Raw genomic sequence first — 26,151 nt, 5'->3', positions numbered from 1 at the left:
GCTGGGATTGGTAACTTTTGAGGCGGGCTGGATAGATTTTTACGGATTTTACTGTGGGCTATGAATCAAGGTTTGTTAAATCATGACTGGCCAGGTTTTCAGATATATTTCGAAGGCTGAGGACGTGCACTCGGAAAAATATCCAAGCCCTGATAGATAGAAGATAGGAGATTTGAGATAAATGAGGCTAAACTCCCGCTAAGTGACAACAAAATGTCAAATTCAGCTATGTCTTACTATATTATTAGACTGCACAATATCAGTCATTCGTATTAATGCAAGTATATGCCACTGAGTTTATATTTTCCAATTTTGCCACACAGATCTGCTAGTATAATTGTATTTATTCCTACGTATTTATGCTTGCCATTAAAAAGCCGACAAGTGCTTTAATGTTAATTGCTTCAATTTAACAAATTTGTTTGTCGATATATTATGTTAATATTTGGTCAGATTCACTAACTCAACCCAGTGTATAAACATTCATTACCAACAAACATTTTGTCGAACTACGATAATTGATACTGGTCGAGTGACTGTTATTTATTAAGCAATTACTGCAATGGCAATTAGTGGGCTAGCTGATAGCTTAACATCAATCCACAAAATCTCAACTCTGCATAAATTATGCATGCAATACAGTGCATTAATAAATAAGCGCTCTTACATGAATATAACATGATGGCAGTGGAAAACCTACGACCTTCCTATTCTGCTAAAGAATGCAATCAAAGATCCTACAGAAATTACATAACTATGCTGCTTTCACTTTTACACACCGGGAAACCAGTTTGGAGAGATTTGGAGACTTAGTCATTACTAGTAAACTTATGATAATGCACTTATAGCAAGAAGTGCAGTAGTCTATATTATCTGACCTTCAGTTATCCTACATTACCTTCAACCCTACATTTCCTATATTTTTTGTAGTCTATAAACTATTAATATTACAATAAAGAGATATCAGAGTGACACATCCTCACAAAGCTATCTAGCTGCTACCTACTAGTATATAGGCTGTATTGTATACTTCACTAGTAGCTACGCTATATAAGTAGCTTGTATTTTGCAGTCTAATAATAAGATTACAACTCATACAAGTAGCTTGTATGTTTTACAGTCTAATAGTAATCGTAAATCTATTACAAGTAGTTCATATATTTATAGTCTATACAGACTATTATGACGATAATAATAAGTATATTAATAATAATTAATAATAATTATTATTATAATAATGATAATAATAATTACAATAATTGTAATAATAATGACAATAATAATAATAATAATAATAATAATAATAATAATGAGATATCTGACATACGCACCTCTCGCGCAGTTGTCGCACGTGCGTCCGATGCGCTCGGGCATGCAGGCGCACTGCCCCGTGTTTGCATCGCACGTCAGGTTGTTCCCGGGCACGTCGCCTCCCTCCGTGCCGTACGGATCACAGTCACACGGCTCACAGCCGTTATCGTTACCAATAGAGAGACCCCAGCTGTTCTGCTGGCAGCGGTTACACTCCTGTATGACGAGAGAGAGCGTGTGAGAGGGGGAGAGGGGGAGAGAGGGGAGAGAGGGAGAGGGAGAGGGAGAGAGGGGAGAGAGAGAGACCGAGACCGAGACCGAGACCGAGACCGAGACAAAGAGAAAGTGAATGAATGAGAGCGGGGGAGAGAGAAAGACAGGAGAGAGAGAGTGAAACGATGGGGACTTTCATCCCATGGGACAACCCGGTGACTGGGTTACATCATGAACCTGTATCTAACCAAGAGAGCATCACGAGAGCATAACCTTGTCGCCGGGTTACATCACAGTCTACACCGAGAGCATCCAGGGACACCGAATAAGTTATAATATGTAGGACGTATTATCAGGGTGTGAAATTAACGTGAGTCCGGAGTCAAATACTCCCTGATTTACTGTCGGACTCCCTGATTGGACATATGCAGGAGTCCGTGTGACTCCCTGAAAATTCTGCTATACTAAGTATAGTTCGTTCCAGAGCACGACCTCGCGGAATTACAGTATTTCTACTTCTACTTCTATACTGGACAGTCCGTAAGGAATAAACGTCCAGGGCTATAGCTAGCCATGGGGTGTGACCTATAGCTTGGGTAAAGCCAGATAGTTAGCCTTTTTTAGCGGAATGGCACTGAGGGTGGTCACAGCCAGAGTTTTTTTTTGCACCCTCAGTGGTTCTTTTACGTCCCCATTGGCCTTAGTACGACTGGAGACGGGACCGCCATTTTACGTGGTCATCCGAGCCACGAGAGATTCACAGTCTCCAATGTTGAGAGCCAGGTTTTTACACCTTGAGAAAATTCACTGCCCCAGCCAGGGTTTAAAATTACAGCCTTCAGTGGACAGTATACATGGCCTAACCACTGGGCCACGAAGGCTCACCTTGTACAGTACAGTATATTTTCCAGCAAATCTTTAATTTTGAATTTCAGACACTGCTCTTTTTGAGGGCAGGGAGTCCGTCGGACTCCATTATTCAAAAGTTCATTTCTACTATACCCCTGTATTATATACATAAGTTGCCGGTTACACTAATGAGCAGAGTTTACGTTTGGCGTCACCGGGTGGCAGCACCTTCTCCTCACCTTGCCGACGACGCTGCTCTTGCAGACGCACGTTCCCGTCGTCTTGTTGCAGAAGGTCGTCCCGTTGACTGTACCCGCACTGCTGCAGTCGCAGCTGAGACAGCCGAGGGCAGGCGAGCCGCCCAGGTCCCAGAATTCATCAGCACACTCGTCACACCGCGTACCGACCACGTTCACCTGGAAGAGCAGCGAAGGTCACGGTCAAGGTCAAGGTCAAGGTCAAGGTCGAGGTCATGGTCAAGTTCAATGTGGGAAAGAAAAAACACGAGAATCGCACTGTGGCGGTGTTAGAGAGAAACATGTGAACATCACTGCAGTGATGTTAGCGAAAAATTGAAGAAAAGCACTGCGGCGGTATTAGCGAAAAACATGTGAACATCGCTGCAGCGATGTTAATAAACAATGGAAGAAGATCGGCTTCAGCGATGTTAGCGATAAGCATGTGAGCATCACTGCCATGAGGTGAGACATGGCTGCGTGTGAAAAACAAACACATGAACAGCACACCGATACAGTTAATTATGGAGCGGAAACTATCATATAATGTGTATATATACTGATATATGTATATGTGTATAGGTATATATATATATATATGCATACTAGCCGGGTAACCGGCGTTGCAAGGGGGAAACCGTTAGGAACTTTTAGAGCAAATTCAGCCACATATATATACTTAATTCTAAGGATAGACTCGCAACAGAGAAACAAACAATATGCAATATTCTGACAAAAACAGTTCGAACAATTCTACGATTGTGTAGTGGAAGCTTCTGGATATACAATATTGTTATGAAATTGCGCCAAGTTATTATGAATATGCCTCTGGCTGTGCAAGCCTTGTTTCACCCTTTAAATACACAATTGGTGACATCTGTCACGTGTCTCTCTTATCATTGGGATTCGCTTTACATCAAAATAATACATGAAAACTAAACTAAATACAAAGGTCAATAAACTAAACCCGGCAATATAGCACAATATCAGATCAGGGTATATAAACACAGTTTCCAACTTGGTTCTTTCTTCTTCTTGCTTCTAATGCAGTATACAGTATATTAATGTCTTTCTTCTTCTTGCTTCTAATGCAGTATACAGTATATTAATGTCTTTCTTCTTCTTGCTTCTAATGCAGTATACACTACTTCACTGCTGCACCAACCCTGTCGCACCTTCAATGTCACATGTACAACTGACTCACTGGCAATCCAGAGAGACATGATACAAGATTGCGTGGCACAGCTTTGCTGTTGATCATGAGCGCTGTGCGCGGATGAGACGCTCAGTTCCGTAGGATATGCGCACGCGACCGCGGGGATGTTCAAGTATGAAGCGCTGTCCGCAGTGGAGATGTGCGCCAAATTCGAGGCCCGGCGCACGTCTCCACAGCAGTCAGCGGATGGTCTGTAGTTTTAGAAGATAACAATGAAGACTTTGTTCTAAATAAGAACTATCGCCGGCTAAATAAGAGCAATATATACACCTTTGAATTTCTTGACTAGTGAGTCAAAGGGCTTGTTGGGGGTCCATTATGCAGAGCTTCCAATTGAAATGGCCCATAAAATTGTCAAGTGAAATTGTGTTTTTCGGAACCCCAAAGAAAATGTCTCCCTCTTACATGTATGCACCCCCTCCCTGATCAATCACGCATTCAGGCATAAACAATAACAGAGATGAAATTGTGTTGAGTTTGTGGCTCTTGACGCACGTGCATTGACGTACAAGACCGTTGAAAGCACAGGCACTTGGACCGTCTCAATAAAAACAAATATTCACACAATTTTTCAAAATGATCGACCGCCTGTGTGCAAAATAGGTAAACGTATGTGAAACATATACGGTTAATCAGTACTTACTGTGACATATCCGTGACTAACTGACACCACTAAATTGGTTAAATGTTCCATGCAGAAACGTGATGAAATGCTGAGAAATTACGAGGTTATCATTGCAGAACTCCCAAACACTGTACGTCACAAAGCTATATGTAAACAAACACGCGTGTTGCGAGGTGCCTGTCTCCGATATCCATTTCGAGGACCGCTAAGCCAAGCATAAAGCGTGCGGGCAAGACGTCACACACACAGCTACGTTCATTGGCTAAAACAATCGAGTAGCGCGGTTAGGGATTTTCGGAATTATTTAATTTGAAGAAAAACTTCAATGTCAATGAATGACGCACTCGTTCACTTCCGACAGCGATTGAAAATGCCGAAAACTTCAATGCGAAATGCATCGGCCGGGCATTTCATTATTTACGAAAAGTAAACAGGCTGGCGAAAGACAGTAGGTACAGTAACTGGTCACGTCGGTGACGCCCCATTCATATGTCCATCAACAAAGAAGGCGGGGCTTATTCTGATTACAGAAATGCGAAAATTCAACAGAAGGACGTAGCGCAGTGCACTAAACAGCGTGTTATTTTCGTATTTGTGGCAAACTCTATCGTAGGAAACCGTTCTAACATAGCAGAATGCCCTAGTTCCTGCATAGATCGGCGATTTGGTGGTCCAATAGGTCCCCATCTTTAAAAATATAAAAGACTGGTGCGGCGTATGCTGTGATTAGAAGACACAACGTGTCAATCCTCGGCGTGCCTCGGCATCATGGCCGCATCACGTCGAGAAACACCACATAACGCCTGACATTGAAAACGAAACTGAAACGGAAATCTGCCAGCATTTCTGGCGTAACGCACTGGCAAGTCTACGTTTATTTCCTTTACACCCATGCTATCGTAGAATGCATTGTGCATTTCGATACTTTTAAAGTATATTACTTGCTTTTAAATAGTAGTTTTTAGTGTATCCTTTTAAATGTGCTTAGGCCACCCTCAGGGTGATCACTTAACAGTGTGGCAATTTTGGGCATCCTATACCAATAAACGGTGGAATGCATAGACAGAGTTCGTTTTTGTAGTAGTGTAGACAGACGCACGCACGCACACACATTTATATTAATATATATATATTATTTTGCCAATAAAGATCAGTAGAATACAGATTAGAAAAATCAGAATGCTCACCTCATTGTCATTTTAAATAGCTTAATAACTTAATTTTACAATAATGACTGTAATTATTATATTAATCACCATATCTTTTCGCACCACCTCCCAGATATATCTACTATACACACAGACACTAACCTTGCACACGCACTGTCCCGAGTTCTTGTTACAATAAGTGCCAGGTTCGGTTCCTAGTGCATCACAATCACACAACCGGCAGCCACCTACAACATACAACCAATACCGAGTGGTAAGAGCACACAATCGATCAAGCCATTTATCCAGAGTTAGTCGAACGACTGTTGTTCAGTCAAACAGCTCAACAACATACTGGTGAGGTTAATCTAACTAGACGAGTTTTAAAATGTGACTGCGAAATGTTGACTGTGAAACGATGTGAGAGTGACTTCAACTAGATATTGTGAACTGCGTGTGCGTTGTGCAGACACGTGTGTGTATATACAGTTGTCTATGCGTGGAGCCACAGCATATCTGAGTGTGTGTGCGTGAGTGGTCGTGTGTGTGTGTGTGTGTGTATTATCACACATTCAGAGTGCCATGATTGTGAGAAGAATAATGTACATATAAGTGACGTTATATCGATTATGTACATTTACAGTGGATCAAACTCATGATAAATGATATACTGTTGACAATTTATGGCAAAATTACACAGTACTTTAAGAGTTGGAAATGAACTTACATTACAATGAATAATTACACGTAATCCATTATATTTACACTCAATCATACGAACTGTAAATAAATGTTGTCAGTAGTGCAAGTTTTCTTAATCAGAAACAGTAGTAGTAGTTCTCAGAAGATCTGTAACAATGCAATCCAGTATTCTTTACAGTAAGAAAAAACCGTGTTTAATAGTATATGACATACAGGTGTATTATGTGTCAATGCCACACACATCATACACATGCATGTATGTATAATCACACCAGATTAGTGATTATTACAAAGTATTTCTTGCAAGAATTATATTAACATCATTGACCACAGCGAATTGAACACAACAACCAGTAACGTATACAGCATACTACTGTAGTAATTTAACCGATGTGTCACATCCTGATTGGTCGGTTAGGTTCAAGCTTTTAGTTGCTTTATTATTTTCAAAATAGCTTTCATGAAGGTTAACGATGGAATAACGGTTTCACCCTGATCCACAGATCATTTGCAAAGATGCAATTTGTTTTTCTCTGAAGAAAAATTTTGTTAATTTTCAACTATCAACATGTACTTTGATATGGCACTTGCAATTTTACCTAAGAGGTTTTAAACTTTAACATGATGGGATCGGAGGCAGGAAAATTAATCACTAAAACAAGGCTGTTAATTAAGTCTGCCCAGCGTGACTCCGTGCACATATAACTCTATCTGAGATGACAGCCACGTCGCAAAAACGACGTGCAAGACTGGAGAGTCTAACGACATAACACAGCAAAAATAAAACGCACAGAATGGAAATCAACGTAAAAACAAACGTAGGATCGTGCCTAGGCGATTGACTACAAGATGCCAGCTAGCTGCGACTTACTCAGACCACGAATGTGGCTGCTAGTACAGCCCTCAATAACAGGATCAGCAGCGGACCTATTCTCGCAAGAAACTGTCGGCGAAAACCAAAAGTTTAAATGCAAAGTCACACAAACGCAAGTCATCAATGGCGGATGATGGCTTGGTTTACGTGCGCACATACACACATATACACATACATCGCATGCATGCTCGTCGTTTTGTAATTGTGCCACGCGTTACAATCACAAAATCACGCTCAGTTGATAAACTGCACCAGTGCTGTCACAGCAGCATCAACTACAAAATCACTACGGTCTACCAATTATCAAAACCTAGCATAGCGGCTAAACAAAATCGCTATGTACTCCATGAACGCATGCATACACCTCGGGTTACGCACGTTCATGTCGACATGCACCTAACACAACGACTTCACGAGAGACGATATCGAGTGTGTTTCAAAACGATACGCACACACACACACACACACGGTTCTGCACAGCGAGATAGAGATGCACAAGAAATACGAACACGCAAAAAATGCGGCGAGGGGGGACGTCACGTTACCTTGGAATCCGTAGAAACCACTGTGACAATCGTCACACATGCGCCCCGTGATGTTGCCCTTACACAGACACTGTCCGCTTATCGGATCGCAGTAGATCATCGACGAGCCGAGAGGATTGCAGTTACACGGACTGCAGCCCTCTGTTTTGGAGCGAGCGAGGTCGTAGTAACCATACTTGCACTGGTCGCACTTCACACCTAGCAACCAAACAATAAATAATACAAGGATAAACAACGTTGTAACTACGGATAAATTCCACCAAGCAAGAGCACGGTAAAACCAGTGAATCGATAGAAACCATTAATGTAGGTATTTTGTGCTAACGAGCGTTTAGTTATATCATATGGAAACTGCTGAATGCCAACTACCTATGTTTGGAATCTAAGAATATCATAGGTGCAGCAGAGATATTAGTGACCCGAGGAATCGGGTGCCTGACACCAGTCTTAAGGTGAGAGAGAAACTACGTTTTCCATATGGCTCTTAATAAGTAACACGTCTTTTTAATTCTTTCTCTTTTATAAACTCGTTTCTACATGTTAAACTGTTGATGAACCCGTTTTGGTTTGTGATGCTACCATGGATTAGACGGGTGTGTGGAATGTGTGTCCGTTTGACATGTGCGTTACCATGGTTCCTAGACGCCATACGAGCGTATATACATAGGGATTTCACTAGCTGTGTGCGTACTACCTTACAGATTAATCTTAGACAGGCACTGCACATGCGTTATTGCAGATGCTAGATGCCAGATGGGTGGACATCAGGTATTTCACTAGCTGCACTACCTTACAGATTAAACCTAAACTAAAGCTGTGCTGTTAAAGCAGCGACACGATCGTTCCCTGCTAAAGCTTGCTCACCCATGACGTTGGGTTTGCACTGGCACTGGCCATTGCTCTGATGGCAGGACATGTTTCCGCGCATCACCCCGCTGGCGTCGCATCCACACGACTCGCATCCGAACGCATTGGAAGAGCGGAGGTTGAAGAATCCGGGCTTGCACACGTCGCAGCTACGACCGTCGACGTTCTCCTTGCACTTACACTGCCCGCCGACCTGACAACGTAAAGAATGCGCGTGATAACAACGAGGCAGAGGCCGTGGCAGCGGCCTGCCTACGGCTTGTAGAACAATTACTACTTGCTAAGGGTAAAGCAGTACCTGATGATTTATATGGATAGTATACGAGATGACAAACTGTGATGGGAGTACTGTCCAGTTGGTTTTATCGCTATATTTATGAGCTGATATATTACTCGTTATTTGTATTCGCTAATTACAGAGAAAGCTCGTTAGAACCTGCAGTGAAGTAACTGCCGGTTGGAACATCTGCCTGGCATGAATGACAGATGGTTTTAGCCAATCAAAGTTGCGACAATATGTTCTAAACACAATGCATAGTAATGATGTGCATCGATATTTGTACAATCAGCAGACATTACAAACTGGATTAGAGGGAGCATGGTTATCTCGCTTATGCCAACAGATCAATTTACAATAAATTACATTCATCAATTACAGCCGCGCCCCGACCAACGACAAACCGTCGACGAGATAAAGACTTTTTGGGGTGAACCTTTTTACATGTGAGGTCCGTTCCGTCTACTCCTACAGCCGAGCAATCGCACGGCTGACACACGTCCACCGCCGTCATGTCCTTGCCGATCGGACGGAAGAAGTTTACATTGCAGGATTCGCACTGCCTGCCCTCTGTGTTGTGTTGGCAGTTGACACATACGCCACCGCCACCTATCCAAGTAAAAATTTAACAAAATATTAATTATATTAATTTAATTCAATTTAAATCAATTTCAATAAAAAATAATATGAGTGAAGTATAATTACATTATATAGTTTTAATTAGGACTGTAACAAATACACTATAGGTCACGAATACGATACGTATCACAAAGTATGCATGCATGCGAATACGAATATTTCACGAATACGAATACTTACTTGTTGATGCTGTAAATGTGTAATGTCGTGTGTGTGTGTGTGTGTATGTGTGCGTGCACGCGTACGCGCGTACGTGTGTTTGCGTGTGTGTGTGTGTGCGCGTGCGCGTACGTGCGTGCGCGTGCGTGTGCGTTGTTGTCCGCTATGCCTCCGGACAACTTTCGTCCGTTAACGAACAACTTTTAGTGGACGTTAGTGAAACATGCTACCGCGCTACGCGCTTGCGATCGATCGAACCCTGTACTTCAATCAAAGGCGCCGCTGCCGCGCACATGTCCCGAAAAACGCGGCATGGCTGTGTCACATTTTCGTAACATCACTGTACACGTGTATATCACATGTCAACAAGAAAACCGCAGTACTGAGCTGGTTACGGTATGATAATTCTAAAATATTACACCGCAATAATATCGCAATACCACTGCAACCCTAGTATCCGTCCCTTCTCACACGCTCGATATGAGGTGAGTTACACGTGATAGTAATTAAGATACACATCCCGGCCTTCTCGACGTGTGAGAAGGGACGGGTACCAGTCTAGGTGCGTTCACGGGGAAAGCTGCAAACGACATTCAGAATTCGAACAGATCGGCGTAGAATTGCAGTTTAAAATTTTTTTTTTCAAGTAGGTTCCATTTATATTATTTGTATTTGTCAGTATTCGAATAATGACGACGCGAATAACAAATATGTATCGTCCAACAACAATATTCGGTGCGCAGAATACGCGAGTGTATCGTTACAAACCTAGTACAGTCTTAATATATATTTACGTTAATTTTATTCAAAAGCACATCGTGAACTTACGCTTGCAAATTAATACACGTAGACAAATTAGGTCTCACATGTTAGTGGACATACTACTGATTACTTCAGCATACAAATTACCATGAGTTTGTGCTGTCATAAGATATAAAACATGTGAAATCCTTGCTTTAAGTTTAATACTGTGAACCGACTCCTTTGCGATCTATGAGCGTGCTATGAACTTACCGAGGTGGTAGTGGTGAGGGAACGGGTCGAGAGTGTCATTGTAGTAGCAGGCCTGCGCGTGCTCAAAGCATTCACACCGCTTGCAGGGATACGCGTTGATCTGATCTCCATCTCTGTAGGGCTTGTCGTTATACATCTGCATGCATCTGTCACACTACAAGGTAAGAACAACAAGGTAACAGTACGAGCAATACCAAAGTCAGCCGATTTAGCCACCAGAAATACAGATTCAACCGCATCTGTACAACTAAAGCAATATTACCATACCAGCACAGATCAAAACTTCATCTATCGTCATTGCATCGTCAACTTTTAAACCCATGATTATAATTAGGGTCAGAATTGAACATGTTATTAAGGAATTAAAACAGTCACATCATAGAAGAGGATGAAATTGATGACACTATTTTATTTCTAGTATTCTATTTGACATACTTACTCACAGATATAGAAGTGATACAGTAAATGTAGGTAAATACAGGTAATTTGTAGGTAACAGGTAAGTGAAAATGTATTGACACTGAGGTAGAGCACACCTGTACACCTTCCGTATGACTCCGTGAATCACAGTGACATTTGTACGGCACAGCGTCTTCATCACAGCTCTCTGCGTGTCCATGACAGTTACACCTGTTACATAGATGTAGGTATGTTACACACACCCTACATGACAGTTACACCTGTTACATAGATGTAGGTATGTTACACACACCCTACATGACAATTACACCTGTTACATAGATGTAGGTATGTTACACACACCCTACATGACAATTACACCTGTTACATAGATGTAGGTATGTTACACACACCCTACATGACAATTACACCTGTTACATAGATGTAGGTATGTTACACACACCCTACATGACAATTACACCTGTTACATAGATGTAGGTATGTTACACACACCCTACATGACAATTACACCAATTATATAGATGTAGTATGCTTTACAAGTTTACCCTAAATACTAGGGGTGAAGTATTGCGACCAAAAAACGTATTGCAATATATTGCAATACGACAAAACCGTATTGCCATATTTTCCAATACGTATTGGGAAGTGTATACCATGCCATGATATAGTAACAATTTGATGGTTTAATATCATCATATATTGTATTATATGACATGATTTAATTTCTCATGTTTTTTTCATTGAGAACAAGAAGCACGGCAATGTTTTCCGCTGACAGTGCAGTCAGGCGCTCGCAAATCCATTTTGAATTGTCGGGGGGGGACACCAGTAGCAAACACGCCGAAGGGGGTGGGGCGGGAATTTTTGAAATTAGACCCCTCAGATGCGTTTTCTGCGCGAGGCAGGGGGGGTCCCCTGTGCACGCCCCGAACACACACACACACACACACTTCACACACACGCACGCACGCACGCACGCAGGCACGCACGCACGCACGCACGCACGCACGCACGCACGCACGCACGCACGCAACGCACGCACACGCCACACCACACACACACACACACGATTTGGTTGTGATAAGATTTACTGAAAGGGTGTCCACATGCAGTCATAAAAATCAAGAAAACAAAAAGCAGAAACCAATCATTTTGTGTTGAGCTGCTGGATCAAAATAAATTGTCCGTTGTTATTGTGGTCCAGTCATATCATATATGCGTGTATATATCATCATCAGTTGCCATGGAAATACATTATTAAAACCGATGCTCAGCTTTACTAAGTGGTCTCTTTGCGATGAATATAGCTCGTGGTTCCCAGCTGAATCATTGTCTAATGATATGAGTGATATCTCCTAAACTTTCCAATAAACTACTTTCTCTTGATGGATCTTCTGCATGAAGATTTATTTAATATGAGCAAAAAAAAAGCGTGTTAAAAAAAACGGTACTAAATTTATCAAGAAACATTTCTCAAGTTTGTGCAATGATTATTATTATGCTCTCACAATGACACTTGAATGAAATGAAAAGCTGGGCCAAAAAAAGGGAAAGAAGCCAATTCGTTGAGCACTATCACACAATAAAAAGGTTCTCACTTCACAAACACACCACGCGAATTTCACACGCACGCACGCACACACCGACGCACGCACACACGCACACACCACAACGCCACACACAAAAATCATGGTGATCCAAAATCGTGGGGGCGGCGACATTTGATATGATGTCCCCCCTCTGAAAATTCAGTGGGGGGGACATGTCCCCCCTGTCCGCCCCCGGATTTGTGCCCCTGAGTGCATCCTCGTGTGCCGGCTAACAATGTCACTCCGCTGTACTTGAATACCCCTCTCGAAAGGACCACTGCCGCTGGCTGGAATCACACAATACCGCCTGCTGCATAATTGGCTAATACTGGAATACTGAAACTGGAAACTGAAACTGAAAACTGAACACTGAAACTGAAACAGTGCCAGTGGGTGCTCGCTTCATTTGTATCGCGCGCGCGCGGCAGGGCACTCGCAACAGGTGAGGCATAGGCTATATTATACGATCCTGGTTGCCGCTGATCTCTCCTCGCTCAGACGTCTGCCCACTACTGGCCGCAGTAGTACCGCCCGCAGTGCTCCACGCAGTGTCACTTACCAGTATATACTTATGCGTCGTGTAGGCATTGTGCTTTCGTAATATATATACACCGCCAGTGGCATAATTTTCGAACCCCATTCAACAATATAGACGATAAAGGCAATGTCAAGTAATTATATTTCTTGTTATACCGACCGTATCGTAAAATATCGGATATCCGGAAGTTGTATCGCGATAATATCGAGTTTTCAAACTATATTGCAATATCCGTATACCGATATACCGGTATATCGTTACACCTCTACTAAATACCATGTAACCTGTTGCCATGTCGTAAATGTTGCTAGGGTACAAAGTTCGCTTGCTGGCAGATGCAGGATTGGGTTGATAAACTAAATTTGTTACAGGTAATAGCGTGAACACATTTATACTGACAGAGAGAGAAGTGTTGATGAGGTTCATATGCATACCTGGCTGTCACGATGTACTCATATAGACCAAAGTAACGGTGTCTGGAGAGGTCATTGCTGGGGTCAACGTAGAAATGTCCCTGAAGCCTCACTCTGACCTACAGATGCATGGTGGGTAGGAGGTATGAATAGTGTTGATGTTAATACGGTTGAGGTATCAATAAGGTTGATTGAAATATGGTTACCTTTAGATTTAGATTAGATTAGATATCACAATTAGTTTTAATAACTTGAGAAAACTCTTCAAAGCAAGCGGCAGCTTATTACCTCCGCCAAGGGGTTGGCAGGAGGTTATGTTTTCACCGGCGTGTGTTTGACTGTTTGTTGGTTTGTGGGTTTGTGTACAGCCTAACTGAAAAAGTTATGGACGGATTGTCATAAAATTTTCAGGATAGGTCAGAAATCGCCTAACTTAGAATTGATGAGATTTTGGTGGTGATCCGGATCCAATTAATTAATTAACAAAAAATTTCACTTCATTAATTAATTAATAAATAAAATTTCCCACAGTGAGAGAATTCAGCTGCCTTGGCGCAGGTCTGTGCTCTCCGAGTGCTCTAGTTCATTATAGATTCTATCATCACTTATTTTTAGTTGGTACACTATGAATGTAAATTCAATGTGTAATTTCAAGGAAAAACAACACCTCTATTAAACTATACACTAGCACTGGTGATTTTTTCTCATAACTTGTGTGAGAAAACACAATTATATTTTGATGTTCTACTTCTTGCTATTTTCGCTAATAAGAATACCTACCTCGACGGCCTTGACAAATTCTTTCAGCTCGACAGAGTTGTAGAAGATGTTGTGAGAGGGTCTTGCCGGTGGGTCCGGTGACAACAGGTTGAAGGTGATGTTGCCTTTAGAGTATGGCACTGAAGCACTGCAAAGCATAGAAGACACCCATTACTTATTTACATATTATCACCTACATGCTTATTGCCATACCATTCATAACCGTAGACAATGCTACATTCAGAATAGCCTGATGATACATTCAAAAATTATTATTGAACACAACAAATTAACAGACAGTTTTCTTCATGTGCACCAGTGGCAGTTATAGCGACATTTCTGGCACATTGATTTTCATATGGTCAGTGAAACTTTGCAGTTATAGAACAGAGTAATATAGCTGTAGAGCTATATTAGCAGAGTAATTGCCGCGAACAGAGACGACCACTGTACGTCGCATTCATCAACCTGACCAAGGCCTTCGACTTGGTCAACAGGAAGGGCCTCTTCACTTTACTGCAGAAGATTGGATGTCCCCCCAAGCTCCTCAGGATGATCACATCCTTCCATGAAGGCATGCAAGGAACCGTTCAGTATGACGGCTCGTCCTCGGACCCTTTCCCAATCAAAAGCGGAGTGAAGCAAGGCTGCGTTTTTGCTCCAACACTCTTTGGAGTCTTCTTCTCCCTGCTACTGTCCTATGCCTTCAGCCAGTCAGAGGACGGAGTATATCTCCACACCAGAAGTGACGGTAGCCTCTTCAACCTTGCCCGCCTCAGAGCAAAGACCAAAGTGCGGCACATACTCATAAGAGAGATGCTCTTCGCTGACGGTGCAGCCTTGACGGCACACTCCGAGGAGGCCTTACAGCGACTCATCAACTGCTTAGCTCATGCATTCAGGGAGTTCGGCTTGACCATCAGCCTCAAGAAGACCAACATACTCGGACAAGATGTGAGCAGCACTCCAAACATCTCCATTGGCGACTTCACCCTCGAGGTGGTGGAAGAATTCACCTACCTCGACTCCACCATCTCCAGAAATCTCTCCCTGGACACTGAGCTCGACAAGCGGATTGGCAAAGCCGTAAAAGCCATGACTCGCTTAGCAAAAAGGGTGTGGGACAACACCATGCTTACCATCAACACCATGCTTACCATCAACACCAATATGCAGGTGTATCGAGCCTGCGTGCTCAGCACACTGCTCTACGGCAGCGAAGCATGCCTATGAATCTCAGTGCGTGAGTCTAACCTGCCGTTCACCGTCTCATACTGCAGACAGTTGATGTCAGTGGGGCCACGCAGCTGCCCCCTGTTGGGCAGTCCAAACCTCATCATGCAGTCGTCTGCATAGTACTGCCACGGCTCCCACTCAGACTGCGGCGACGTCTTCCTCTCAACGATGACGGCCCGCGGCTGCGGACTGTAGAACTGTAGCATGACGAAAAACACCTGCAAAGATGTTAATTAATGATTAACAATAATAATGGGGGCAATCGGTTAGTCAAGCCTGGTAGATTTGTACACGGAAGCGAACGATTTGTTTGAGAAAAAATCGTGGCCGGAACGATTAGGTTAGTAAAATTAAAATAGAATTTAAATTACTATTAACAATCAATGAAATTTAATAAAATCAATCGAAATTAATTAAACAGCTACATGTTTCGTACGGAAGAACGACAGCCAAAATTTACTTTTTTCTTTGGTGTTTTAGGTTTTCTGGCTAGACTTTTCAACCAGAAAAGTGCAGTTACTTTCACTTTTCCGGCAGCTGATGCGCACGTTACAGAAAAGCAGATACGCGTTAATTTTGACATCCCGTTACGACGTACTGACGAATGTAAATATATTCATGCGTATTGCATATTTCCCATTCCCACACCTGATATTACCATAATTGTTTATTCATTCATATTCCCTAGTGAGCATTTGCAGGCATACGAGTTTGCATCACAGTACTCCACAACTAGCCGCGGTGATTGAACATCCGCCGACACAGAAAAACCAAATAATGGTCGAGAATCAATACACTAATTATTTGCCTGACCTGTTAACCTGACGTCGTTATGGTTACGTTGATCCCTGGCCTACGCGCACGCACGCACGCTCGAACAAAGTCATCATTAGCTTCAGCTAGCGTAACACGCATTACGCACGTATCCACTACACGCTTATAATCAGCTTATAATCATTGCTATCGCTAACCATAGATACTCTAACTCTTAGAGTTAGAAGCGATCCCTGACGTGATCAACTTCGAGGACACGAGTTAGAGGGAGGGAGGGTAAAAAAAAGCACGAAATTTCACAATTTGTGAACTTTGGGGGATGGGGGGCAAATGCCCCCTTGCCCCTCTACTATAGCTACAGCCTTGAACATACGTACATAACTGTATACACGTGTCCAGGGTAGAAATGAAACTTTTGAACAAGAATGGACTCCCTGCCCTCAAAAAGAGGCAGTCCACGGTAAAATGAAGTCTGCAGTCTGAAGTTTAAAATTAAAGATATTTAACGCATGTGCTTATTTTGAAGATTCATGCGATTGCACGTTGTCATTGGACATTTGCTGGAAAAATACGGTAATTCCGCGAGGCCGTGCTTTGGAACGAACTAGTTATAGTATATATAGCAGAATTTCCAAGGAGTCACACGGACTTCTGCATATGTCAAATCAGGGAGTCCGGCAGTAAATCAGGGAGTATTTGACTCCGGACTCACGTTAATTTCGCACCCTGCGTGTCACGTCGCGTACCTGGTACTGGCCGTTCTTCATGCGCAGGCTCACTGAGACCTGGTCGAGGAACGATGAAACCCAGAAGCTGTTCGAGTCACCATCGTTCGCGTACTGCAGCGGGTGCGCGTTGCCGTGGAGACGAGGCGCCGTGTCGAGGCTGGTGTCCGGGACGCCGTTGGCGATGCAGAATCGGTCGTTGTGCGGGAGGACGCGCGGGTGGGAGGCGGGGCAGCGACATGCCGGCAACGAGTGCACCGCCGGAAGCTCCCCCTCGATGACCTCGGTGACCTCTCTGTGTGCACGAAAATTGTTGTAGTACAGACACACTTATTACAGCACTGTAACCTCCCCATGTGCTAGAAAGACACTGTTAACTTGTAGTACAGACACACTTAATTATTTCAGCACTGTTACCTCCCTAGATGTGCTAGAAAGACATTGCTGTAGTACAGACACACTTAATTATTTCAGCACTGTTACCTCCCTAGATGTGCTAGAAAGACATTGTTGTAGTACAGACACACTTATTGAAGCACTGTGACCTCACTCTGTATTAGAAAGAAATTGTTACAGTACAGACACACTTACTGCCATACTGTTACCTAGCTCTTTGCATACACGGCTGTAGTATATACATATATGCATATTGTATTTGATGGTTTTGCTTTGATTGCTTTTTGGTGCCATTATTGATGCTAAGTAACGAAATCATGAACATGTGTAAAAAAATAACTTTGCCTATACATGTGTTTCAATGAATATGATGGAATATACAGGCATATATGCCTGTCTTAAGAATTCCATTCTGCTAACACTCAATGCACATATTTTGTGTCATACATATTTTTGCTTTCAGGTAATAAAAATTAAACAATATTAAGGATTCGGAATAAGGTTTAAAAACAATAACAGTGCACTCCTTAGATTCAGCGACGACCCCAAGTACTACAGTAGCGTTTCATCCTCCCCCTCGCCGCCCCTCCCCTCGCCTCGCACCTGTTTGACAACGCCGTCTGAAAGTATCGCAGGTCCTGAAGCCGACCGACAAACTGCTGTGACTCGTCTGCATTCTGTCCGATCGTCGCCACGCCATCTACGTCCAACACCTGACCATCCAACAGCCTTGTGTCAAACGTGTTGCCGCCCGCCGTCGTTCCGTTGAGAAACAACGAGACGTATGTGTCGTAGACCTGCCGACGAGAAACAAAAACAATCATCACACACATAACATGGTTGGAAATCGAATTTTTATTGGGCGGCAAGTACATATGCTGCCAGAGAAAAAGGCAGGCAGCAAATTTATCAACCCAGGCAGAATCTTTGGTGCTTTTACTATATGGTTTTTGAGTAATCTCTTGGCAGCAAGTATTTGCTGTGGACATTGAGTGCAGGCAGAACCCTGGCCCTTGTATAGGCAGCAAAACTGCTGCTTGTGGCCCTTAATTTCAAACCCTGCATATGATGTTTGCTTTCAAAACTGAGACATACATGGGTTTAATTACAGACGCATGGCTCGATGACAATTAAAGGGATTGTTTACTCTAGGTTCTAGGGTTATTTTCAGTTAATTTAGGTTAAAATTACGCTACATAAAAAGTTTCATGGTTCAATCACCATTAGAAATATCATTAAAAAATGTTTTAAAACTAACGACTACAGTTTGATTACAACGACGGTGGCGCCACTCAAAGCGCACGATCTGATAAGTTGCGCAAAACCACTTTTCAGCAAAGGGCTACAGACCGAGGGTGTTTCTTATTTATTAATTTAAAAGCAAAAGGATTGTAATATCTTATAAACGACATATAGTTTCAGTTATAATATGGATAAATTTGCCCTAAAATGAATATCATTCGGTTAAATAGCATTTAGGTATAAATATAATTGCACTTTTGTGATTAGTCCTCGGTCTGTAACGTGCAAAATAAATTGTCAAATACGCAACTTTTCAGGGTGGCAGCACGGTCGCGGGTGTCATATGGCGCCGTTCAAATTTCGTAGCGTTGATGTGTAATTAATTATAACAATTAAATTAGGTATCTGGTAACAAATACGTGAGGGTATAGACGATTTGTTATACAGTAAGTACAGTTGTATGCAGTAAAATCCTAGAGTCTACTATCCCTTTAATGATAGTCGATGATTTTGTTACAGACGCAAACACATGTATGTCTTTTGATGTATTTATGTACTAATTAAACTAGAAAAGGCAGTTGTCGCCAACTACATGTATCCCCTGTGATATAGTAATGAATGAAATATCTCTGTAAGGACGTAGAAGGTAGGAAAAGTTAAATAACTCACAAAGACAAAGGTTTGTTACACAACTCATCTGCCTGAGATGGGCAAGTATGTTAAAATTGGTTGCCTTAGGGGTTTTTGTACGCGACACACCTTCTCCCCAAGATGTGTAAGTTTACGAAGTTTGCTCACGCTAGGTCAATTAGAGGGCGAGTTATAGAGCGAAAGGGAAATATGATCAAGCTCAAGGTTAATGTCAAACAAAGGTTGCAGTGACCTGATTTTGGTACACGACACACCTTCTCCCCAAGATGTGTAAGTATACCAAGTTTGGTCGCGCTAGGTGAATTAGGGGCCAAGTTATAGAGCGGAAGGGAAATATGATCAAGGTCAAGGTCAAGGTCAAATAAAGGTTGCAGTGACCTGGTTTTGGTACGCTGCGCACCTTCTCCTCAAGATGTGTAAGTAGACCATGTTTGGTCACGCTAGGTCAATTAGGGGTCGAGTTATAGAGCGGAAGGGAAAGTGTCTGTGGCGGCGGCAGCTGGACAGACATGAAATCAGGGCCGTAGAGGCCTCCCAAAATGTGCTACTCCGGAAAAATGTAGGATCACCCAGTGATAATATCAAGAGTAAATAATAGAGAAGAGTATGACACGGTTTTAACAGCGTTTTGCATAGTTTTCAACTTGTAAATATTCTATCAATATGTGAATAAATATATTCAAACTTTACCTTGTTTTCATCTATGATTCTCCCTTAATCATATGACACCACAAATTTACCTGAAAATCGTATGTGTTCTTCAAAAAAGTTATTTGAATACGACACGGTTTCGCACAGTTTTCACGCATGGATGCATGTTTTAGACTAAACTTTCCATCGGGATTAGTGTTCTATTGTCTATGACGGAACTTTGGGGGCCGTAAGGAATATTAGGCATCGAATTGTATTCAGCGTGCAGCGTTTCCAGCGTGCTAAAAATAAATGTGCTCACGGCCAGCTAGCTAGCAGCTGATTCCCTTACGGCCCCGAGCGTACCGTCATAGACAATAGAACACTAATCCCATAACAAAGTTTGGTCTAAAACATGCATCCATGCGTGAAAACTGTGCGAAACCGTGTCGTATTCAAATAACTTTTTTGAAGAACACATACGATTTTCGGGTAAATTTATGGTGTCATGTGATTAAGGGAGAATCATAGTCGAAAACAAGGTAAAGTTTGAATATATTTATTCACATATTGATAGAATATTTACAAGTTGAAAACTATGCAAAACGCTGTTAAAACCGTGTCATACTCTTCTCTATTATGTACTCTTGATAATATCAAGAGTGGCGGTTATGGTGTGTGCCGCAGGCACGCATGGCTAACGGCGCAATCGCGAAGCAGATGGGGGGGGAGATCTGGGGATACCCCCCCACCCCACACACACAAAAATTTTTAAATTCAGAGCCTGGAAATGTCATTTCCTGCATTTTCAGGCTATGTTGAAAGCAACCAATTCTGATCATTTTAAAAGGTCAATTTGTAAATTTCAAAGAGGAATGTAGCTAAAGCTGATGTTTTTACCTGAGCTTAAGCTAAAGTATCTAAAATATATATTATGAGCATGATAACTAATAAAACATTGTTTACAAAATTGTATATACTATCAGTACATAATTATGAAAAATAATATAGTTTTTAATATTTCCGTTCCAGTGCATCATACTTCAGAATACGTTGAAGCCGGGCCGTGAAGGCATGCATGCAACGTGTGTGTTGTGAGTGCATGCGTACGTGCGTGCGTGTGTTGTGTGTGCGTGTGCGTGTGCGTGTACGTGTGCGTGTGCGTGCGTTCATCTCTCTCCGGGTCATGTTTTTCTCTCCTCTACATAATACAACAATTATTGGTTCAAGTGCTACAGCATAGATTTTAAAGCAAATCACTGTTCCCCCCACAGTTCCAGAGACCACCTCTTTTAAACGTGTCCAGGGGGGTCCAGGACTTCGTCGCAGGGGATACAATTATGGGGAACCACATGTAATAATCACAAATATCACTAATTACATATCATATATCAAATGTTATATCTTATATTTATTTGCAATTGTTCCAGTAACTGGGATTTTAGGATTATTTCTTTACGTATAACTGTAATCCTCTTTGTTGACAATTTTATCATTATTTTATCATGATTTCCATTATTATATTTCGCACTGATGTAACAAGTTATCTGTATTTGTTTTTGCTTTTCTACTGGTATCTTCTAGAGATTTCTAGAACTGAATCTGATTAAATAAGAAATTAAGTGAAACTTGAGTTCAGATCAGCAAGAGGGTTTCCGTGTACATCTTTCACATATAGCCAGCCCATCATCTCCCACCTCTGCAGATGCATACTGTAGACAGATTGTATCATCGTTCTTTACATCTGCTGCCTACCGTATAACTGCATGCCCCAGACGTCTACCCGAAAGGACTCTGTAGTCCATCTACGTTATAGATGGGTGGTGGCAGCAGTCACTGATAGTGGTCGTAGTACCACAGGTGATTCACTAATGAGGTATGAATAATTAAGCATAAATACTAATCAACAAATGGACTCCTTAATCACGTTATAGAGAGACAATCCCACACAAGATAAACCAAGTCTACACACGCGAATGCAACAAGCACAGATAAGCAGGTCACGAAACCAAAAAATTCCAGAGTTCGATTCAATGCCAATGCAAGGTTTTTTTTGGAAAACATTTGAGTTACGGACATCTCTTTCTATGTTATATAGGCACGGAATGCATGCAACACACATGCAGAGTAAACACAATCAAGCGAACATGTACCTGTATGTGCGTGTGTATATCATATCATTCACAGATTTATTAAATGAAATTAAATGTATGTATAATTTTGATTTGGCTATATAAAACTCTGTAAACACTGAGGTACCTATTGTACAGCAAGCAAATATAGATTCGTTTTTTGCTAGTATGGCAAGTAGTATTGGCAAGTATGACAATTAAGCAGTTTTCAACTAGTCCAGCTGTTTGTGTTTTGTGATATGTGCGGGCACTAGGGGAAACATTGAGCTTATTTAAACACATATTTAACATTTCAACAAGTGTCTAATTAATAACAAATGGAAAGGGTAAACGGACTAACTATAGTATATTCAGGCCCGTAGCCAGGGGAGGTTCGGGGGTTCGCACGACCCCCCCAAGCCCCCCCCCCAAGCCAAAAAAATAATTTGCAAGAATTTCACCTCAGGTATGCACCAGATCGCTCCATTTTAGTATAATAATTGCAAAATCTCCATCGTGTGGGAGAGGGGTGTCCCCCTGCTCGGTCGCTACGCGCCCTCACAAATTGCAAACATTTAAAAACGAACCTCCCCCCCCCCCAGTATAAAGCTGGCTACGCCCCTGGTATATTAACCCATGTGCTTATTGATAATGCATATAGGGACATACTAAATGCATATAGGGACCATACTCACATTTCACATATTTTAAAAACACAAGCACCACCCAGGTACAAACCAAGCAGTGCTCCTTGTCATGAATTATTGATCAGCAACACAATTAGAACTCTGTGGAGCCAGCTGTCGTACAGCTCACAGACACACTGACCGTGAAACGTCACTGTGCATGCGTGCCCTCCTAAACCCCCTCACCAGACAACAGCTGCCCACCTTCCAATAATAGATCAGACCAAGAGCCCATTTTACCACTCATTAACCACTTCGGGGTTAATGGGCTCATGATCAGCCGTGATACACGTACACATAGACAATATATACCTGCAAAAAGTACAAACCTGTGTAGATTTAATATACCTGAGTATGTGATCATGTCGAAAGACACACAGAGAGAGACACAGAGACATAGACAAGGAGAGAGAGTGGAGAGAGAGATGGAGAAGGAACGAGTGAAGGAGATGGAGAGGGAGGGGGAGAGGGAGAGAGAGAGGGGGAAGGATCGAGAGGGATAAAACGAGAGAGAAAGTGGGAAAGGGATAAAACGAAAGAGAGAGAGAGAGAGAGAGAGAGAGAGAGAGAGAGAGAGAGGAGAGAAGAGAGAGAGAGAAGAGAGAGAGAGAGAGAGAGAGAGAGACGAGAGAGAGAGAGAGAGAGAGAGAGAGAGACGAGAGAGAGAGAGAGAGAGAGAGAGAAGAGAGAGAAGAGAGAGAGGGGGAGAGAGAGAGAGAGAGAGAGAGAGAGAGAGAGAGAAAGAGACAGGGAGAAAGAACATGAAAGAGAGACAAAGAGACGGAGAGAAAAATAGAGAAAGAGAAACAGAGCTTGAGATACAGAGAGAAATTCATGCTGCGAGTTACTTAATTGACTATTCTAGATAAGCCGTTATTAGACGTGATCACCTACAGTAGAGAGTGGAATGTAATAATAACCTGCAGAGCCACGTGAGTCCACGTGTTCGCGCCGACGCCTCCCTCGAAGCCAACAACATGCAGTCTGTCCTCGCTCTCCTCCGCTCTGTAGTGGATGATCACGCGACTGTTGCTGACAACCACAGTGAACACGGTGACGTCACCCGCTCTCTTCTCCAACACAGTCCTGGAAGACACGATGACACACGCACGAACGTGACACACGCAGTCATGGTGACATTCACAATGATATCTCGATTGTTGTATTCGAATTAAGAAAGGAATTGTAATTATGATAATATAACAGTTAACTACATTAATTATGTTGTAACTCATGTAACTATTCATGAGATATAATTTGTGTGTCAATGACATTCACAATAATTTTGCTGCTGTTGTATTTTACACTACATTGTAACTATGAGTTCCAATGAGATGACTATGAGTATGAAACTTGAAGTCTGACAAAGAAATAACAGTAATTTAAAAACGACTATTTTTCGTGTAAATACTATTAAAAAATACATGATTAATACATGTAATTTTACACCTCATCAACAATCACCACAGGTACTAGCTACAGTACGTTTCCGAGTTCCTGATTTATTAAAAAAATATACAAGCAATAAAATAAATATAAATATAAAATAAGATATAGAAAATATATAAGAATCAGATATATCCACAACTAGTACATAATCTGCAGCAAGTATTATACATCTGTACAACATGCTAAAGAGCTAGTTCATCGCTTGCATCTCGCGCTCTCCGCGTGTACCACACCCACCCTACGTTTCCTGCCTCCTGGTTCACCCACACGGCCACCGTGAATGCCGCGTCGCCCGCCGATGCAGGCAGCGCCACCCTGAGGAAGCACCGCGGCGCCCCCGCCGCGAACGCGTGCGAGTACGCCCCCTGGCGGCTCCACGGCTGCCTGTTGACGAAATCCGGCACGGGGCAGTCGTCGGACGGCGACGACGCCCGCGAGAGGGCGCTGATCGCCGGTGGGAGGGCGCCACGGTGCGCGCAGTCCTGCAGGCAGTTAGCGCGCGAGCACGTGCGCACGGACTCTGGGAGGCGGGAGCTGCGGCAGTACTGGCTGCGGGACGGAACCCCGCACGTCGCGTCCGTCGGATTGGTCGCGATCTCGCCCTTGTACGCGACGTTGAAGAGTTCCGGAAACTTCCGCGCCTCCTGCTGTGCGGGTGGCTGCGCGGCGACGCGGGGAAACCAGGAAAGGAACAGGAAGAGAAAGAGGAGATACAGGAAGAGGTAGACGCGGGCAGCAGGGATGTGAGGTCGCCGGGGTCGCGGCGCCGGCGTCACGACAGCGTGAGGAGAGCGGTGTCCATATCGCATCTTGCTCACAAGTCTTGCTCTGCAAAATGTTGATAACTCAAAATCAGACAGCTGGCCAGTATCGAAAAAATCTTCGTAAAACGTGCTGTTCAAGATTTTTGTCGGATTCAAAGATCAGTCAGAGGAAAGAGAAAACTGGAGGTGTACAGGGATGAGGTCGAGGTGGAAATAGAAGGAGTATGAGTAAGAGGAGGAGGAGGAAGAGTAGCAGGAGGAGGAGGGGTAGGATAAAGAGGAGGAGAGGTAGAGGAGGAGGATAATAAGAGAAGAAAGAGGAGGAGGAAGATACAGGAAGGGGAAGGAGGGGGAAGGGGAAGGAGGGGGAAGAGGAGGAGGTGGAAGCAGAGGAAGAGGGGTAGGAGAATGAGGAGGGAGGAGGAGTAGGAGAATAAGGAGGGAGGAGTAGGAGAATAAGGAGGGAGGAGGATAAGAGAATAACTAAATGATGAGGTGGCCGAGAAGGGGGAAGTTATGGAGGAACCTAGATGCAAAGACGGAAGAAGGACGTCGGAGGGAGAAGAGCAGAGAGAAGAGAGTAAGGATGAGCAACTCAAGAGATAAGAGTTAAAAGCGAATGATGATTAGGCAGCTCAGCAGGAGGGAAGTACGGGAGGTGAAGGAGAACGAATGGGAATCAGTGTGGTGGATAAGGAAGTATATAAGGAGGAAGGATGGAAGGGTGAAGGTGGTCAAAAGAAGCAAGAGTTTGCTAAAGGGAAGGATGGGGTGTTAATAAGAAGGAAATGGAAGACATAGTTGGAAAATGGGAAGAGAACAATTAAGGGAGAGGAAGAAAGGATGAGGAGGTGGTGTCATGTAAAGAGGAGAAGTATGAGGAGAAGAATGCAGAGAGGGAAGACGAAAGGAGGAGGAAGTGGTGGTGGTGGTGGTGGTGGTGGTGGTGGTGGTGGATGAGGATGAGGAGGAAGAGGAGGAAGAGGAAGAGGAGGAGGAGAAGGAGGAGGAGGAAGAAGAGGAAGAAGAAGAAGAAGAAGAAGAAGAAGAAGAAGAAGAAGAAGAAGAAGAAGAAGAAAAAGAAGAAGAAGAA

The 26,151-nt window shown here is 42.9% G+C and overlaps 1 protein-coding gene across 1 annotated transcript in view; it reads right to left on the bottom strand.

Moving 5' to 3' along the window:
* The window catches only part of LOC106811801 (usherin-like), a 129,146-nt gene that overhangs the window by 99,910 nt on the left and 3,085 nt on the right, over positions 1–26,151 (bottom strand). The window contains 15 exon segments of the mRNA XM_014815521.1: positions 1,332–1,527; positions 2,613–2,789; positions 5,761–5,846; positions 7,720–7,917; positions 8,584–8,779; positions 9,300–9,472; positions 10,676–10,829; positions 11,212–11,305; positions 13,657–13,754; positions 14,416–14,542; positions 15,649–15,848; positions 17,151–17,424; positions 18,129–18,322; positions 23,766–23,931; positions 24,532–25,122. Coding sequence (XP_014671007.1) covers positions 1,332–1,527; positions 2,613–2,789; positions 5,761–5,846; positions 7,720–7,917; positions 8,584–8,779; positions 9,300–9,472; positions 10,676–10,829; positions 11,212–11,305; positions 13,657–13,754; positions 14,416–14,542; positions 15,649–15,848; positions 17,151–17,424; positions 18,129–18,322; positions 23,766–23,931; positions 24,532–25,103 — 2,905 coding nt within the window. The 5' untranslated portion in view covers positions 25,104–25,122.

This window comes from Priapulus caudatus, unplaced genomic scaffold (genome assembly GCF_000485595.1).
Source record: "Priapulus caudatus unplaced genomic scaffold, Priapulus_caudatus-5.0.1 Scaffold577, whole genome shotgun sequence".
In the NCBI taxonomy this organism is placed as follows: Eukaryota; Metazoa; Priapulida; class Priapulimorpha; order Priapulimorphida; family Priapulidae; genus Priapulus; species Priapulus caudatus.
Note: the sequence above shows the minus strand (reverse complement) of the source record. Positions and strands in the feature narration are given on the sequence as shown.